The sequence below is a fragment of the Mesoplodon mirus genome (genome assembly GCF_964341445.2).
Source record: "Mesoplodon mirus genome assembly, chromosome: 3".
Taxonomy (NCBI): Eukaryota; Metazoa; Chordata; class Mammalia; order Artiodactyla; family Ziphiidae; genus Mesoplodon; species Mesoplodon mirus.
In genome coordinates, this window is record NC_138978.1 from 90462396 (window position 1) to 90480970 (window position 18575).

The 18575-nt window shown below is 39.0% G+C and overlaps 1 protein-coding gene across 5 annotated transcripts in view; it reads right to left on the reverse strand.

The window, feature by feature from the left end:
* Positions 1-17984, reverse strand: part of ALG14 (ALG14 UDP-N-acetylglucosaminyltransferase subunit) — a 111976-nt gene extending 93992 nt beyond the window's left edge. For all 5 annotated transcript variants that reach the window (XM_082615348.1, XM_082615349.1, XM_082615346.1 and 2 more), the window contains exons 1-2: positions 17740-17984; positions 14127-14278 (exon numbers count right to left, since the gene is read on the reverse strand). In XM_082615348.1, the coding sequence (XP_082471474.1) occupies positions 14127-14278; positions 17740-17875 (288 nt within the window). In that variant the 5' untranslated portion in view covers positions 17876-17984. The remainder of the gene's footprint in view (positions 1-14126; positions 14279-17739) is intronic.
* Positions 17985-18575: the final 591 nt, after the last annotated feature.

Genomic DNA, 18575 nt, shown 5'->3' on the forward strand with positions numbered 1-18575 from the left:
AATTTTTAACCCTTTAAATCAGTTTTCACAACTTCTATTGTTTTATATATGAAAAAAGCCCACTCTGATTTTTATGTGCATTTTTTTTTTTTTTTTTTTTTTTTGCGGTACATGGGCCTCTCACTGTTGTGGCCTCTCCCATTGTGGAGCACAGGCTCCGGACGTGCAGGCTCAACGGCCATGGCTCACGGGCCCAGCCGCTCCGCGGCATGTGGGATCTTCCCAGCCCGGGGCACAAACCCGCCTCCCCTGCATCGGCAGGCAGACTCCCAACCACTGCGCCACCAGGGAAGCCCTATGTGCATTTTAAAAATGTTTTATTTGAATGTCACTGAACTCTTTTCTTTAGTGATATGATCTGAAGATGCCAACTCATGCTCTAACAGAAGTCACCAGGAGTAAGGGTTGTCAGGTGAGGTGGTTAACAAATGAGGTGCAGACAGAGAAGCAAATAAAGGATGAACCAGAATCTACAGTGCAATGCCCTGAGCCTCATTTCCCCCCATGTGTCGAAGGGGTGGACGTCCCTGCTGAAACACAGGCCAACAAGCAGACTACTGCTTTCCAGGAAAAAAGCTCTGGTGAGATTTTTCACTTACTGTCATTTAATATAGCTCTGGTAATTGGTTCTATTTGGAAAGGTTACTATCCAATTTTTCTGAAAGATATTACTTTAGCTACTCTTTACTTTAGAGCTAATCCCAGGGGAAATTACATTTTCTTTAGACAGCATTTCAAGATTTTTCTTCATATAGGTAATTTCACAGCTAAACATTCGCTTGTTTTTTGTTTCGCTTAGCTTTCTGCCCCTCACCTTTCTAATCTCACTTGCTTTATTTGAGTGGGATGGAAATGTTTCTCCCCAGAGATGCTTGTTTCTCTTAAAAAACTAGTTAAACTACTTAGAGACACATAGACGATAGAGGAGTTAGAAAGTGCACCAGGAATAACTAGTTCTCTTCACTCTTGTGTAACAAATAAGATGAATTATGTACCTAGAGATTTTAAATATAATTAAAAGAATACACTGAATCAAAGGAATTAGGAGGAATGTGAATGAAGTTTCTGCTACAAAAGTAGGTCATCTCTACCATTCAATTAATAAGATTACATTAATTTAATTTAATATTTAGTTTTGAAATATGCTGTATATTTATATCTAGCACAAATAGACAAATATGATCATTTAAATATTTTTCTACAAACTAGCAAAAACATTTAGAAATTAACTAATTCCATATCAGAATAAGTTATTAACCAAACAATAGAAAATTCCTATGCTACTTGGGTGACTCCAAGTGATTAACGATGGGTCATTTGTATCTTCTGACTTCTGGGAAGGTCTTGGCCATGGCCGTTGAGCCTGCGTGTCCGGAGCCTGTGCTCCACAATGGGAGAGGCCACAACAGTGAGTATTTTTTTCAGACCTCTAAAGTAAACCCAGAAACTCTGTACCACTTTAAAGCATTATCAGAGTATTATCTACAGCTAGGAAACTGCAGTTGGTACAGTTACACCAGATTTTAAAAAGTGAGGTGGGACTTCCGTGGTGGTGCAGTGGTTAAGAATCTGTCTGCTAATGCAGGGGACATGGGTTCAATCCCTGGTCCAGGAAGATCCCACATGCCATGGAGCAACTAAGCCCGTGCACCACAACTACTGAGGCTTTGCTCTAGAGCCCGCAAGCCACAACTACTGAGCCCACGTGCTGCAACTACTGAAGCCCATGCACTCTAGGGCCCATGCTCCGCAACAAGAGATGCCACTGCAATGAGAAGCCCACGTGCTGCAACGAAGAGTAGTGCCCACTCGCCACAACTAGAGAAAGTCCGCGTGCAGCAACAAAGACCCAACACAACCAAAAATGAATTTTAAAAATTTTAATAAATAAATAAATAAATAAATAAGTGAGGAAAATTGGGTGGGTAGGGGGGTGCTATTTACACAAATAGTGCAGAATAGGCATCTAAACAGAGGATATGATAAAACTCTGACTTAAACCAACACCCAAACCCTCCTTCTATACATGGATTAAAATTCTGTAAGATATATATTGAAATACTATTTTACTGAACTGAAAAGAAGGGAAATCCCTACTTGCCAGAAACAAGAAGAAAATGAAAAGGCAGCAGACAGCCTGTAACACTGAGGTTTGGGAGGAAGACAATGATGCCAGAAACCTAGAGCTGGAGTTTGAGTGCTCCCTCCCCCCGGCCCCAGTTCCGGAGGAGAGGCATACAGAGGAACAATAAATTGGCAGTCGATATTTCCATGACAGTAACAGCTCCCCTATACCTGAAAGCTAGAGTGCTTTGGGATCAGTTCTCAGTCGTCTTCTATTTCCTAACTACATTCAATCCCTGGGTGATCTCACAGTTTCCTGTTTTAAATACTACCATTTAAACACAGATGACTCCAAAATTCATATTCCAGACCAGCCTCCCTCCTCAACTTCAGACTCATATATCCAACTGCACAGTCAACATCCTTGTTTATATGGTTACAGACATCCCACATTAGCCCGCCTGCTCCCTCATATAATCCTCCTCATGTAAATGAATGGCAATTCCATTCTCCTGGTAGCTTAGGCCAAAAATCTGGATGTCGTTCTTCACTCCTCATTTTCCCCCCTACACCTCACACCTTATCTGTCAGGAAGTCCTATTAGCTCTTCCTTCAAAATATGTCCAGAATCTCACTACTTCCCAACACATCCACTGTTGCTATCCTGGTCCAAGCCATGTTGGTCTCTCACCTGAATTACTGCAATAGCTCCCAAACTCCTTTCCTTGCTCTGCCCTTCTCCCTTTGAGTTTATTCAGCAGCCAAAATGATCCTATTAAAATATAAGTCAGATCATTATCACTCCCCTACCTATATCCTCCCAATGGTTCCCCACATCACTCATGGGGAAAAAATCGAAGACTAAAAATGGACCAAAAGGTCTTAAAAAATCTGACCCCATTATCCTCACTTTGACCTCCATTGCCTCATAACCTACTCAGCTTTCTCTCTCTTACTTTGCTTTGGCCACACTGATCTCCTTGCTATTCTATAAACATGCCAGGCACAGCCCCACCTCAGGGCCCTTCCTTGCAGCTATTGCTTCCTCTTCAAGAATTCTCTTCCCTCAGTTTGCTTTACAGCTCACCTTCTTCAAGTCTTTGTTCAAATGTCACCTTTCCCAGCCACTCTACCCAAAACTGAAACCTCCCTTCAACTCCCCAATACTCTCCATTCTCTTTCCCTACTCTATTCCTCTCAACGTTTATCATTAACATATTATACATTTTACTTAATTATCTTGCTTATTATTCCCCCATTGGAATATAGTCACCACAAGGGCAGAGATATTTGTATTCTATTCACTACTGTATCACTAGAACCAGTGGGAATTCAATAAATACTTGTTTTAAAAAAATGAATAAATGTTAAATTCACAATTACAAAGGAGAAAATTCAAACTAGAATTCTAAACTAGAATTCTAAATTTAAGCTAGAATGCAGTCAAAGGAGGGCAAAACAAAAACATACTTTCAGGCAAACAAAAAACATGGAAAGAATAAATCACTTACAGACCTTCCATGAAAGAACTAATAAAATATATATTTCTGGAAAAAAGACATTGGATCCAAAAGAAAGAAGTAGTAAGGGTAAGGAAAGAAAATACTACATAAATCTAAATAATTACTAACTGCATAAAACAATAATAGTAATAAGTAATTTAAGTGGAATAAAAACAAGGTAGAACCAAAACACTAAACAATAAAATAATACGATGGGAGGAGGTCCTCACAATTAAAACATTCTAAAAGCATTTTTTTTTTCAGAAGGAGGCTGGAGATATTAAGTTTTTGACTTTAAGGTAGATATCCATGTTAACAGTTTAAGGAAAATGGCTAAGATAAGAGAATAATTTCCATTCTAGGAGAAGGGGAAAAGGGAGGACAATGAAAGCTCAATTAATCCAAAAAGAAGACAGAAAAGGAAAAGAAAATTAGAAGAAAAGTATGGTAAATAGAAATAATCAAATAAAATAGTAGAAATAAATCTAATATATTAGTAATCAAAATAAATGTACAGATACCAAACATGCTTGTTAAAAGACAATGATTCTCAGTTTTGAATTTTAAAATTGTGCTTTATGTCATTTATAAAAGACACAGTTAAAACATAATGACAAACAAAAGTCAAAAGAGATGGAAAAAGACATACCACACAAACACTACAGCACAGATTACAAAAAATAGCAAGAGAATATTTTGAAAATATTAATGCTGATATGTTTGCAAGGTTACCCAAATTAAATATGTTCCTAGAAAAATATCTTAAGTTATACTGTTTTAAAAAGAAACAGAAATCCTGCAAAGTCCTATAACCATAACAAAAAGAACACATCAGGGCCAGGTGGTGTTATAAACAAGTTATACAGAACTTAATGTTGTAAAGGAAGAAGTAAACTGTCACTATTTGTAAATGACATGATATTATACATAGAAAACCCTAAACACTACACCAAAAAACTGTTAGAACTAACAGACACATTCAGTAAAGTTGGAGGATACAAAATCAACAGGCAAAAACCTGTTGTATTCAACAGGCAAAACCTGTTGCATTTCTACACAATTTAAACAAATTATCAGAAAGAGAAATTAAGAAAACAATACCATTTACAACTGCATCAAAAAGAATTAAATACCTAGGAATAAATTTAGCCAAGGAGGTGAAAGACTTGCACACTGAAAACTATAAGACACTGATGAAACAAATTATAGAAGACACTAATAAATGGAAAGATATTCTGTGCTCATGGATTAGAAAAATTAATATTGTTAAAATGCACCACCAAACCAGCTATACAAGAAATGTTAAAGGAACTTCTCTAGGCAAAAAAGAAAAGGTCACAACTAGAAACATGAAAATATGAATGGAAAAAGCTCATCAGTAAAAACAAACATACAGTAAAGGTAGGAAATTATCTATGCACAAATCTAGCAGGAAGGTTAAAAGACAAAAGTAGTAAAACCATCTATATCCACAATAAGCAGTTTAGGGATACACAAAACAATTATTTGTAAAATACGATATCAAAAACAGTAATCATGAGGGGAGGAGAGTACAAATGCAGAGTTGTTAAAATGCATTTGAAATTAAGAGATCAGCAACTTAAAACAGTCGTATCACAATCATAATCATATATATCACATACAAAAGAAAAAAGAACCCAAAACTAATACTAGAGATAATCATCAAATCACAAGAGGACAAAAGAAGAAGAAAGGAACAAGAAAGACCTACAAAAAGAACCCCAAAACAATGAACAAAATGGCAATAAGAACATACATATCAATAATTACTTTAAATGTAAATGGACTAAATGCGCCAATCAAAGACACAGACTGCCTAAATGGATACAAAAACAAGACCCATATATACGCTGCCTACAAGAGACTCACTTCAGATCTAAAGACACACACAGACTGAAACTGAGGGGATGGAAAAAGGTATTCCATGCAAATGGAAATCAAAAGAAAGCTGGGGTAGCAATACTTATAGCAGACAAAATAGATTTTAAAATACAGACTGTTACAAGAGACAAAGAAGGGCATGACATAATGATCAAGGGAGCAACCCAAAAAAAGAAGATATAATAATTGTAAGTACATATGCACCCAACATAGGCACACCTAAATACATAAAGCAAATATTAACAGACACAAAGGGAGAAATCAACAGTAACAATAACAGTAAGGGACTTTAACCCCTCACTCACATCAATGAACAGATCATCCAGACAGAAGATCAATAAGGAAACACTAGCCTTAAATGACACAACAGACCTAATGGCTTAATAGTTATATATAGAACATTCCATCCAAGAGCAGCAGAATACACATTCTTTTCAAGTGTACATGAAACATTTTGCAGGATGTATTACATGGTTCGCTACAAAACAAGCCTTGGTAAATTTAAGAAAACTGGAACCATATCAAGCATCTTTTCTGACCACAATGCTATGAGACTAAAAATCAACTACAAGAAAAAAACTGCAAAACACACAGACACATGGAGGCTAAACATTATGCTATGAAACAACCAATGGATCACTGAAGAAATCAAAGAGGAAATTAAAAAAATACCTGGAGACAAATGAAAATGAAAACAATGATCCAAAATCTATGGGATGCAGCAAAAACAGTTCTAAGAGGGACATTTACAGCAATACAAGCTTACCTCAGCAAACAAGAAAATTTTCAAATAAAAAAATATAACCTTATACCTAAGGGAGCTAGAAAAAGAAAAACAAAACCCAAAGATAGTAGAAAAAGGAAATCATAAAGATCAGAGCAGAAGTAAATGAAATAGAGACTAAAAGACAATAGAAAAGATCAATGAAACTAAGAGGGGGTTTTTTGGAAAGATAAACAAAATTGATAAACCTTTAGCCAGACTCATTAAGAAAAAAAGAAAGTGGGCCCAAATCAATAAAATCAGAAACAAAAAAGAAGTTACAGCTGACTCCACAGAAATACAAAGGATCATAAGAGACTACTATGAACAACTATCTACCAGTAAAATGGACAACCTAGAAGAAATGGACAAATTCCTAAAAATACATAATCTATCAAGACTGAATCAGGAAGAAGTACAAATATGAACAGACCAATTACCAGTAATTAAATTGAATCAATAACAAAAATACCTCCTAACAAACAAAAGTCCAGGACCAGAAGCCTTCACGGGTGAATTCCACTGAACATTCAGAGAAGAGTCAACACCTATCCTTCTCAAACTATTCCAAAAAACTGCAGAGAAAGGAACACATCCAAACTCATTCTATGAAGTCAGCATCACCCTGACACCAAAACCAGACATAGATATTACAAAAAAGAAAATTACAGGTCAATATCACTGATGAACATAGATGCAAAAATCCTCAACAAAATACTAGCAAACCGACTTCAACAGTACATTAAAAGGATCATACCCCACAATCAAGTGGAATTTATCCCAGGGATGAAAGGATTTTTCAATATCTGCAAATAAATAAATGTGATACACCACATTAACAAACTGAAGCATAAAAACCATACAATTGGGCTTCCCTGGTGGCGCAGTGGTTAAGAGTCTGCCTGCCGATTCAGGGGACACGGGTTCGTGCCCCGGTCTGGGAAGATCCCGCATGCCGCGGAGAGGCTGGGCCCGTGAGCCATGGCCGCTGAGACTGCGCATCCGGAGCCTGTGCTCCGCAACGGGAGAGGCCACAGCAGTGAGAGGCCCGCATACGGCAAAAAAAAAAAAAAAAAAATCTCAACAGATGCAGAAAAAACCTTTTCATCAACTTCAACATCCATTTACAATAAAAACTCTCCAGAAAGTGGGCACAGAGAGAACATACTTCAACATAATAAAGGCCGTATATGACAAGTCCACAGCTAAGATCATACTCAATGGTGAAAAGCTGAAAGCATTTCTTTTAAGATTAGGAACAAGACAAGAATGTCCCCTCTCACCACTTTTATTCAACATAGTATTGGAAATCCTATCCACAGCCAGAGAAGAAAAAGAAATAAAAGGAATCCAAATTGGAAAGGAAGACATAAAACTGTCACTGTTTGTAGATGACATGATACATTAAAAAATCCTAAAGACACCACCAAAAGTCTACTAGAGCTCATCAATGAACCTGGTAAAATTGCAGGATACAAAATTAATATACAAAAATCTGCTGCATTTCTATACACTAACAATGAACTATCAGAAAGAGAAATTAAGGAAACAATCTCATTTACAATTGCAACAAAAAGAATAAAATACCTAGGAATAAATCTACCTAAGGAGGTAAAAGAGCTGTACTTGAAAAATTGTAAGACACTGATGAAAGAAATTGAAGATGACACAAACAGATGGAAAGATATACCATGTCCATAGACTGGAAGAATAATCTTAAAATGACCATGCTACCCAAGGCAATCTACAGGTTCAATGTAATATCTATCAAAATACCAAAGGCATTTTTCACAGAACTAGAACAAATAATTTTAAAATTTGTATGGTAACACAAGAGACTCCAAATAGCCAAAAAAATCTTGAGAAAAAAGAACACAGCTGGGGGAATCATGCTTCCTGACTTCAGACAACACCACGAAGCTACAGTAATCAAAAGAGTATGGTACTGGCACAAAAACAGACACACAGATCCATGGAACAGAACAGAGGTCCCAGAAATAAACCCATGCACTTATGGTCAATTAATCTAGGACAAAGGAGGCAAGAACACACAATGGAGAAAAGACAGTATCTTAGGTAAGTGGCACTGGGAAAACTGGACAGCTACATGTAAAAGAATGAAATTAGAACATTCTCTAACACCATGTAGAAAAAATAAACTCAAAACGGATTAAAAACCTAAATGTAAGACCGGAAACCATAAAACTCCTGGAAGAAAACATAGGCAGAAGACTCCAACATAAATTGTAGCACTATTTTTTTGGATCTGTCTCCTAAAGCAATGGAAACAAAAGCAAAAATAAACTAATGGAACCTAATTAAACTTAAAAGCTTTTGCACATCAAAAGAAACCATCAACAAAATGAAAAGACAACCTACTGAATGGGAGAAAATATTTGCAAATGGTATGATTAATAAGGGGTTAATATCTAAAATATATAAACAGCTCATAATCTTAAAATGACCATGCTACCAACAACAACAAAAAAAAAAACAACATCAAAAAAAATCCAACAACCTGATTAAAAAATGGGCAGAAGGCCTGAATAGACATTTTTCCAAAGAAGACATCAGATGGCCAACAGGCACATCAAAAGATGCTCAACATAATTAATCGTGAGGGAAATGCAAATCAAAACCACAATGAGATATCCCCTCACACCTGTCAGAATGGCTATCATCAAAAAGAACACAAATAACATTTGTTGGTGAGGATGTGGAGAAAAAAGAACCCTCCTACACTGTTGGTGGAAAAGTACATTGGTGCAGCTACTGTGGAAAACAGTAGGAGGTTTCCCAAAAATCTAAAAATAGAACTACTATATGACCCAGCAATTCCACTCCTAGGTGTATATCTGAAAAAAACAAAAACACTAAGTCAAAAAGATACATGCACCCCAATGTTCATAGCAGCATTATTTACAATTGCCAAGATATGGAGGCAACCTAAGTGTCCATCAACAGATGAATGGATAAAGAAGATGTGGTACACATACATACACACACACACACACACACAAGGATGTGGAGAAAAGGGAACCCTTGTACACTGTTGGTGTGGTCACTATGGAAAACAGTATGGAGGTTCCTCAAAAAATTAAAAATAGAACTACTATATAATCCAGCAATTCCACTTCTGGATGCTTATCCAAAGAAAATGAAAACACTAACTCAAAAAGATATACACTACCCCAAGTTCATTGAAGCATTATTTACAATAGGCAAGACATGAAAACAACCTAAGTGTCTACCAATGGATGAATGGATAAATACTGAATGTAACGTGATTGATACATACATACACACACATGCACACAATAGAATATTATTCAGCCTTAAAAAAGAAGGAAATCTTGCCCTTTGTGACTACCTTGATGGACCTTGAGGGCATTATGCTAAGTGAAATAAGTCAGACAGAGAAAGACAAATACAATATGATCTTACTTATATGTGGAATCTTAAAAACCAGAAAACAAAAAACCCAAGCTCACAGATATAGAGAACAGATTTGGTGGTTACCAGAGGTGGGGCATTGGGGGTGAGGGAAATAGGTGAAGGGGTCAAAAGCTGCGAGCTTGCAGTTATAAAATAAAGAAGTCATAGGGATGCAATACAGCATGGTGACTGCAGTTAATAATATTGTAAGAAAAAGAAACTTAAAAAAATTAATTCCGTACTTATACAAATTCCCCCAAAGAGCAAAAAGTTGTGTATACCCTACAACTCACATAATGAGACTAGTGTAACCTTGATACCAAAACTAAAGAACAGCATGAGAAACGAAAAATACACGGCAATCTCCGTCACGAACATAAACCAAAAATTCCTAAATGATATGTTTGCAAATCAAAACCAGCAATGCATTAAAATACAGTGCACCATGAACAAACTGGGTTTATTCCAGGAATTCAAGACTAGTTCATAACCATGTAATTGTCCATATAAACAGAAAAAGTTGGAAAAACTAGAAGATCATCTCAGATGCAGAAGAGACATTTGATAAAAATCAACAACTAAATATTATTTAAAATAAAACACAACACATTTTTTAAAGCAAAAAGAATGCAAAGATGACCACTACACGGCTCCTATTCATTACCGTTCCGGAAGTTCTAATAACAAAACGAGAAAAAAGAACTAAAAGATGTAAGGATTACAAAGAAAGAATCACAATTATTACTACTTGTAGATGATAAGATTATCTTCATTAATAACACAAAAGTGTACAAATTAGGATTAGAGTGTAGCCAGGTGGTTCTTATAAGATCACTTTATAAAAATCAATTGTATTTCTATATATTGCAACACAGGAAATATTATTAAAAGTTATACCACTTACAACAATAATAAAAGAATACAAGGTACCTAGAAATAAACACAACGAAAGATATGCCAGACTCTTATGAAGAAAATTAGAAATGTTACTGAAAAGCATTAAAGGAGATCTAAATTCTGTAACGGAGAGAAAGGTGATGTTTCCAGATAGGAAGACATCATCAAAGAGATGTAAGTTCTCCTGAAACTGATGGACAGATTCAATTCAATTCAAACCAAAATCCCAACAGAGTTCTTTGTGAACATTTTTTTTTTTTCTGTTGTACGCGGGCCTCTCACTGTTGTGGCCTCTCCCGCTGCGGAGCACAGGCTCCGGACGCGCAGGCTCAGCGGCCACGGCTCACGGGCCCAGTTGCTGCGCGGCACGTGGGATCCTCCCGGACCGGGGCACGAACCCGCGTCCCCTGCCTCGGCAGGCAGACTCTCAACCACTGAGCCACCAGGGAAGCCCTCCACATAAGTTTTTAAATTAGCTTTGAAAAGTTCACAAAGAGGGGGCTTGCACTCAGATACAGACCTATACGTACATGGAAACTTGATCTAACAGTGGAAGCACCGCGGATCGGTGGGCAAAGGACTGTTCAGTAAATGGTGCTGGGCCAGTACTGGTGGCTCCTCTACTAGACACTGCAGGTCTAGAGCATTCAGGATTCTTGGCTGACATAGGCTCTGCAGCAAATGTATTGATCGCTGTTGATTTCTTCAGTCAGACCCTTCCTCTCCCCAATCTGGTGAGCTCCACAGAGGTACAAAAGATAGCTGTCAGGGATGCTGCGGGTACAAGTCCCCTTAGCTGAAGTGTAGAGAGAAACGAGAAGTGTATTCCTCCCTTTATAAGGCTTGGTCAGAAGGTGTCTCTCTGCCCTGCCTCCTGTCCGCCTAGTGTGGCTCATAGGGGTGGTCGACACAAAGGACAACAGTCATGTTGCTTCTACTGCCCTCAATGGCTCTCTTCTGCATCTCTGCAGAAACTCTCCCCAGCTTTAGATTCACGCATGAGCAGACCATTTCAGGAACGAGATAGTGTTTTTTCTCTAACAGGGGTGTTGCACTGCCCCAGCAGGAAAGTAACCGACAAAGGAAGGAGGTCGAACAGAGATGCTTAGTCCTATACTGTGGTGTTACTTCGATAACGAGAAAAAAATAATGGCACTTATAAAATTGAAATCTTTCGCTTTCTTATTAAAGTGCATCAAACCCAACTTACTGGGTTCTAAAGCATCATGATCCACAGTACATAACAATCTTCTAAGTGTTTCACTAAATCCTGACACAATTCAGCAAATAAACGGTACATACAGTGATGGACCTGGAGGGAAATAATTAAAACTGGAGCCTCCAAATTGGGTACAATTTCAGAAAGAGGAAAAGAACGCGCATACTAATAATTAGGTAAAAACAAAGATACCCACTCTGTATGTTGAAAAACAATAAGAAATTTGTAATCCTTTGATCTTTATATTTTTTTCTAGTAGTGTATGCCACTGCTAAATTATAAGACTTTTTTACATTATTCTTGTGAGAAAATTACCATCATTTTCTATAAACTCTCCAATTCTAATATATACTCTAAGATAAGAGATTAAATGACACTTTAAGTCTTTGATGCCTTGGATAAGAATTCTCAAGGCATTCTGTTCACAATGAGTGTTTTGAATTGTAAAAGAATACACAAAAGAGGCAGAGTGGGCTGTGCAGCAAAAGCGCAGGCTTTGGAGAAGACACATTTAGGTAAGTCCCACATATCTGCCAGGGCCTTGGCTGAGTTTTTTTTTGTCTCTGAGCCTCCTTTATCTCATTTGTAAAATGAAGCTACTATTATCTGTTTCACCCATTACTGAAAGGATCAATTATTGGCATACTCAATAGTCTCTACTATTTTCTCCTTTCACATTTGCTAAAAGGAAAAAGTTTGTTTTGCTCTATGTCAAACAGGAGGCTTTTCCTGAAATAGTCCAGTGTATATATTTGTATAGGGATGAAGAGTGTCCTCCAAAAAGTCATGTCCACCTGGAACCCATGAAAGTGACCTTATTTGGAAATAGGGTCTTGTAGATGTAATCAAGTTAAGATGAGGTCGTACTGGAATAGGGTGGGCCCTAAATTCAATGACTGGTGTCCTTATAAGAAGGGCCTGTGAAGACAGACACAGGAATGGTCCTGTGACAATGGAGGGAGAGACGAGAGTAATGCTGACACAAGCCAGAAGATGCCAAGGACTGCTGGCCACCATCAGAAGCTAGGGAGAGGTGAGGAAGGATTCACCCCAGAGCCTCCAGAGAGAACACGGCCCTGCTGACACCTTAATTTTGGACTTCTAGCCTTTGGAACCATTAAAGAATAAATTTCTCTTGTTTCAAGCTACCCTGTGTGTATTACTTTGTTACAGTAGCCCTAGGAAACTAATAACAGTATTGACTCCTGAAACAGAAATGAAGCATTTTGGCTCATCTCCCACAAAGAAAAAACATACCATTTATTTCACTATGGCTGAATAGTCATCGGCGCATTCCAAGATTGTTTGATGTGGATTTTCCAAGAACACAATTTAGTAGTGCGTTATTGAGCGATCATGTTTACAAGCGAACAAAACGTAACTAAAGCAGGCTTTAACTAACTATAAAAAGGTCAGTGGAGGATGAGTTATATTAGTGGATCCTGATTTCCAAGAAACATAAGAACCACCAAGACAGGGCCCATATGGAAGCAGCTCTGGAGTCAATGAAGGCAGGAGTCACCATCTGGTTTCCCATCTTGTTCTTCCTGTGGATGAACTTCATTCTTTTCTCTAGCTGCAGTCTGTCTTTAGCCAGCAGGTGAAAACATGACTGCTGGCAGCTTCCAAGTTTTCTCTTTTACAGAGATGAACCCCTGAAGAAAGACTACTTTCATTTTCTGGGCCCCCAAGTCCAAAAAGCCTGGAGGAACACTTTGAGTGGCCTGAGCTGGGTCGCCTGTCCACTCCTGAACTACCTGTTGGAGCCCTGTGGCCGGGCAGGTACCAGAGAGAGGGATGGATGGAGACGATCTAACAAGAAACAGCTCTAGTTTCCTTCCTGATTAAGTAGTTCCACTTTTTTCAATTTACCCCAAATTCTGCTATAATGCTAAAATGAAGTGAGCAACCAGGAGCAGGGAAGTAATTTTAAAGGCAAATACAGATATGATTGGAAGAATAAGAAGTAGAAATAGATAAATCAAATTATCAATACACGTAATACGTTGATAAAGAACTTTAACGAAGAACCAATAAGCACGTGAACTGGATGCTTTATGTAAGAATAAATAAAACAATTTTCACAGTTGGAATTACTGAGAAACAATTTTCTCTATTTAAATAATAGAAGAGAATATAAGAAATCAAGCAACCATTTTTATTTGAAGATTTATTTTAAAGAAGTTTTTATATTTGGGTAGTAAAAGAACTATATTTCATCAGCAATAAACAGTTGACTGCATTGTGTGAGCAGGGCACTGAAGGGTCATGAGATTGTTTCTAGAGAAAATTAAATTCAATACATAACTTGTAACTTTTCTTAGACATAGAAATTACCACTTACCATAGCACTGGGGTTTCTATCAGCTCGATTTACTTCAAAAGAATTTATTTTATGGGCACTCATTTCATCAGTGTCAGCAATGATATAATGTCTAGGAGAGTAAGCATCGGACAAGCTCTCAAGCAGCCTCAGCATCTCAGTGGTATGCCCACCTGGAAAAAAATATTGGAAGGCTTGAGAGTAAGAAACCGGTAATGGACATATCCATCTGACTACATTATACTAATACTATGTTTTGTGTATTTCTCAAAACACAGAAGGAATATTTGGAAATGATCATCTATGCCCTTGTATAAATACTACCTTTATATGGGGGAAGAGGATAATAAATGTATAAAAATAAAATCAGCACCAGCAGTAGGTTGTGCTACTGTACTACCTGAGGAAGGTACAAAGAAGTATAAGACACAGATCCTGTTATCAAGAAGTCTGGTGGGGAAGGGACAAGACACACAGACATACAAAGAGTGACGCAAGACAGCAAGAAAAATTAAAATGGGGTTTGGGGGAGGGAACAAGCAAAAGGTTATGAAAAAACAATGTCCTAAGCATAGGGGAGATCCCTGGTAAAGGCTGAAATGACTTGAAACGTGCAGCTAATGGACAGATATGAGTAGGGAGGCCACTGGGTGGGGGTGGGATTATTAGAACAGGAGAAGGTAAGATCTGGGATGGATGATCAAGGCATGGTGGGAACACTGGGAAGAAAGAGGAGAGTGAAGTAAGGTCAGGAAAGTAGGCTGGAAAATGGGAAGACAGTTGCTGAAGGTTTCTGTGTTGTGAAGTAACATCAGGGAGTCATGAGCACTGACTCCCAGGGCTCAGATCTTCCTAAGGAAGACTTTTGTTCAACAGCTCCTAAGAGAGGTCTTAGACCTAACAGAGGTCTCAAATATTTACCAGCTTCACCCAACAACTGTGTGTTCAATTTCTGAAATCGTACAATCTCCAAAATTTTCATTCTTTAACTTTAAAACCATGAATTTAAAAACCAACTGTGGTCACTGAGGTTTCCTTCGGGGTAAAAACCCAAAAGAACATTTACCTATTACATTAACTATATACCAATTAAGCAAAGCAACCAAACTCCTTAAGAATGGGCCCTATCATACCTATTTAATTTAACTGCACAAGCCCCTGGCCTCAGCCAGGTTGATGTCTTTAACATTCTCTGTGTTCATCTCATTTGTTACCTCTTCCTCGTCTCTGGTCACACTACAAAGCTCCCCCCACTCACCTCCCTTACTGTTGCAAGAAAGCTTTCAAACGCGATACAGTGAACACATAGGATAATCAAACAAATTATGTGTTTTCTCCAAATGCATATATTTTCTTATAGTAGAAAGGGAAAGATTACTCTCTAGATCCCAGAAGGAATTAGATATAGAAATAAAGTCATCAGAGAGTAAGTATAACAGGAATTAGAATCATGCTTTAACTTTATAACTTATCAGCCATCTTCTTATGTAGGGCAAGTAATTTACACATCTTATACTCATTTTACCATTTTTGTTTTTAACTTTGAAAAAGTGTGGTGGTTTGCAAAGTAGGTACTTGCTTTCAGAGCTGGAACAATTACGGATAAATCCGAATATATACATCTTCCACTGCAATTAAAACTTCATTTTACCTGCTTTAACAGTCTTTTCTTTTTTCCTTAAAAGGAAACCCTCACTGAATACATTCCTTGAAAAATTAACTTTGTTACTGAATAAATAAATAATAAGAGCTTCGTCTTGCATTTTACTTTTTTATTAAGACTTATCCTTTGGGAATGAAATCTTCTCAGTTCTATCTTAAAGTATATCCAGAATCCAATCATTTCTCACCACCTCTTTTGCTAGCACCCTGCTCCAAACCACATCACTCTCACGTGGATTATGAGCAAAGCTTCCTGGTCTGTTCCCCCCTCTGCACTTGTCCATTCAAGTGTCCACTTGAGTCTACTCTCAACACAGCCTCTAGACTGATCTTCTTAAAAAGAGTTGATCAAATTATTTACCTCTGCTCAAAACCCTCCAAGGGCTCCCCTTCTCATATGGAATAAAAGCCTTTTTGTAATCTGACCCTTATTGTTACCTCTTGGACCTCATCTGCTTCTTCTCCCCTTACTCAGTCTACTCCAGCCACTCTGGCCTCCTTGCTGTTGGGTATCTGTCATCTCCTCAGGGAGGCTTTACCTGACAATTCTGACGAAAATGCAACTTTCTTTCTCCTCGCCTCTTCCTAACCCACCTTTTTCAAACCGTAAACAGAAGGCTCGGTGAGGTTAACTAATTTGCACAAGATCACCAAATTAGTAAGTGGCAGAGATGTGATTCAACTCTGGTGTTATGTTCATTTAGAGGCACGTGGTCCTAACCTCTGCATGGTAGGAAGCAGTGGAGTAGTGCCAACAGCTCTGTAGAGCAGGGTTTAAAATACCCTTCCGCGATCTACATGGGGCTTGCCTCCCTATATCCAACTCAGTACAATAGTGCCCTCGCACCTCTGGTCATCCCAAGTGCTATGGCCTTCTTTTCACACCCTCCCAGCCCTCAAAGCCCCAGCTCCCCCTTGTCTGGCTACTTCTTAGTCATCTTTCAAGTCTCAGTCTAGACATCACGACTTCCAGGAAGCTTCATGTCTCAAGTTCAGAAAAAGTGGCGCCCAGCGTGAACTTCCATAGCAGTCTAACCTCCCAGGTTATAGCACTTATTGTGGCAAGTACCCATTCTGCTTTTCGTTTTCTATTCTCCATTTCATTCACTGCTGTGTCCTCACAGCTTTCACACTGCTTGGGACATAGTCAGCACTCCACGGCAAGTCGTATTCGTCAGTTTTGTTATTTCCAGGGCTTAGCTTAGTGCCTGACCTCCCCTATGGCTCAAAATACATTAAGTGAATAAAGTAATGAATTACACGTGAACATAAGTTTAGACCATTTGCTAATACTTATAAATATTATGCTATCCGGATGCAATCTCCTGGCATTTCTGAATGTACACAGCATGTATATGTATCGCTCTGTCAGAGCTGTCCATTTAAAGAGGTACGCCTACAGAGCTGGCCGACTCCGTTTGGATTGTATTACCTGATTGCACAGGTTGTTGTTCACCCCCCGGCACAATATCCTGAAGTGTGTATTGTTCTCCCGTTAGTAGGTAACTGTTTCTATCCTCGTGGATTTTGTATATGTATATTTATAAATGTGACAATTCGCTTTGTCTCGCTTATCATGTAGTATTCGTAATTCCTAAATTAAATCCCAAATGCCTAGATTAATAATGCAAAACAGAAGTTTTTATTCAGGCAAATTGCATGTTAGCATCACGCGCTTCTATGTCCTCTCTGTTCACTAATAATTTGTTAGAAAAATATACGCTACAGAGACGCTTAATTACAGACAAGTGTAAGTAACTCATTTGTCATTAAAGACGCGGCCTGGGCCACATCAACAACAGACCAGCATTTTGCCCAGCCTGGGTTGACCCGCTCCAGTCCCGCAGAGAAACTACAAATCTCAGCATGCAACGCTGCACAAAGTGCTAGGGGCCCTGCGAACAGCGCCGCGGTGGACTCTGGGGTTTGTAGTACCCGACCCGAGCCCGCCAGTCACCGCCCGGATACTTACCGGACCCAGCCACCACCAAGAGGCTGAGAGACCGCCGGGGCACAGCGGCGCGGGGACGCAGCACTACCCATAGCCGCACTGCCAGCAGCACGGCCACGGCTCCTGCCGCCGCCGCGAGGATAAGGGTGCCACCCATTCGAAGACAAGACGCATGCGTGCTATCCCCCGGCGCCGGCCGCAGGAGCGGTGAAAGTTCAAAACTACGGGCGCTGCGGAGACCCAAACTCGAAGTGTGAGCCTCTTGGTGGGCGGGGCTTGTTGGCGGTGGGAGGAGTTCAGGGCCAGAGGCGGAAGCCTGGCCTCAGACCACCCCGCTGGGTACCGCGCGGGATTCTACGCACGTACAGCCCATGCGTAAACTGAAATTCGCGGATAAAAGCGCTGGAGGACTTTTGGTTTCGGTTCGTGAGGAGGTGAGGCCAGCTGGGCGCCCTAAAAAGGACCTCCCAAGTTAGCAGGTGTTCCAAATTAACCAACTTTGTGAATTCCACCTGAGACCAGTGGCATACGTCGCCTTTTTTTTTTTTTTTTTTTGGTGCCAAGGGAAATGTTTCTGGTGCACATGCACAGCTACTGAAAGTGCTTGCCAGTGAAAGGTAACTTGGTACAAAAAATTGAATTTCGGGTTCTCATCCAAATCTCCTCTTTCCCAGCACTCATATTTTTAATTTTTCTAGTCTTTTTCACAGATCTCATTGTGACCAGAGTAGCTAGCTGAGGGTGATCACCTCAAGTTACACCATGTTCCTGAGAGCAGTGGAAGTTCAGTGGCTCAAGGTAGTGAGATAGAGAAAGAATCGTCCTATTCAGTTAATTTTACCGCAAAGGCAACACCT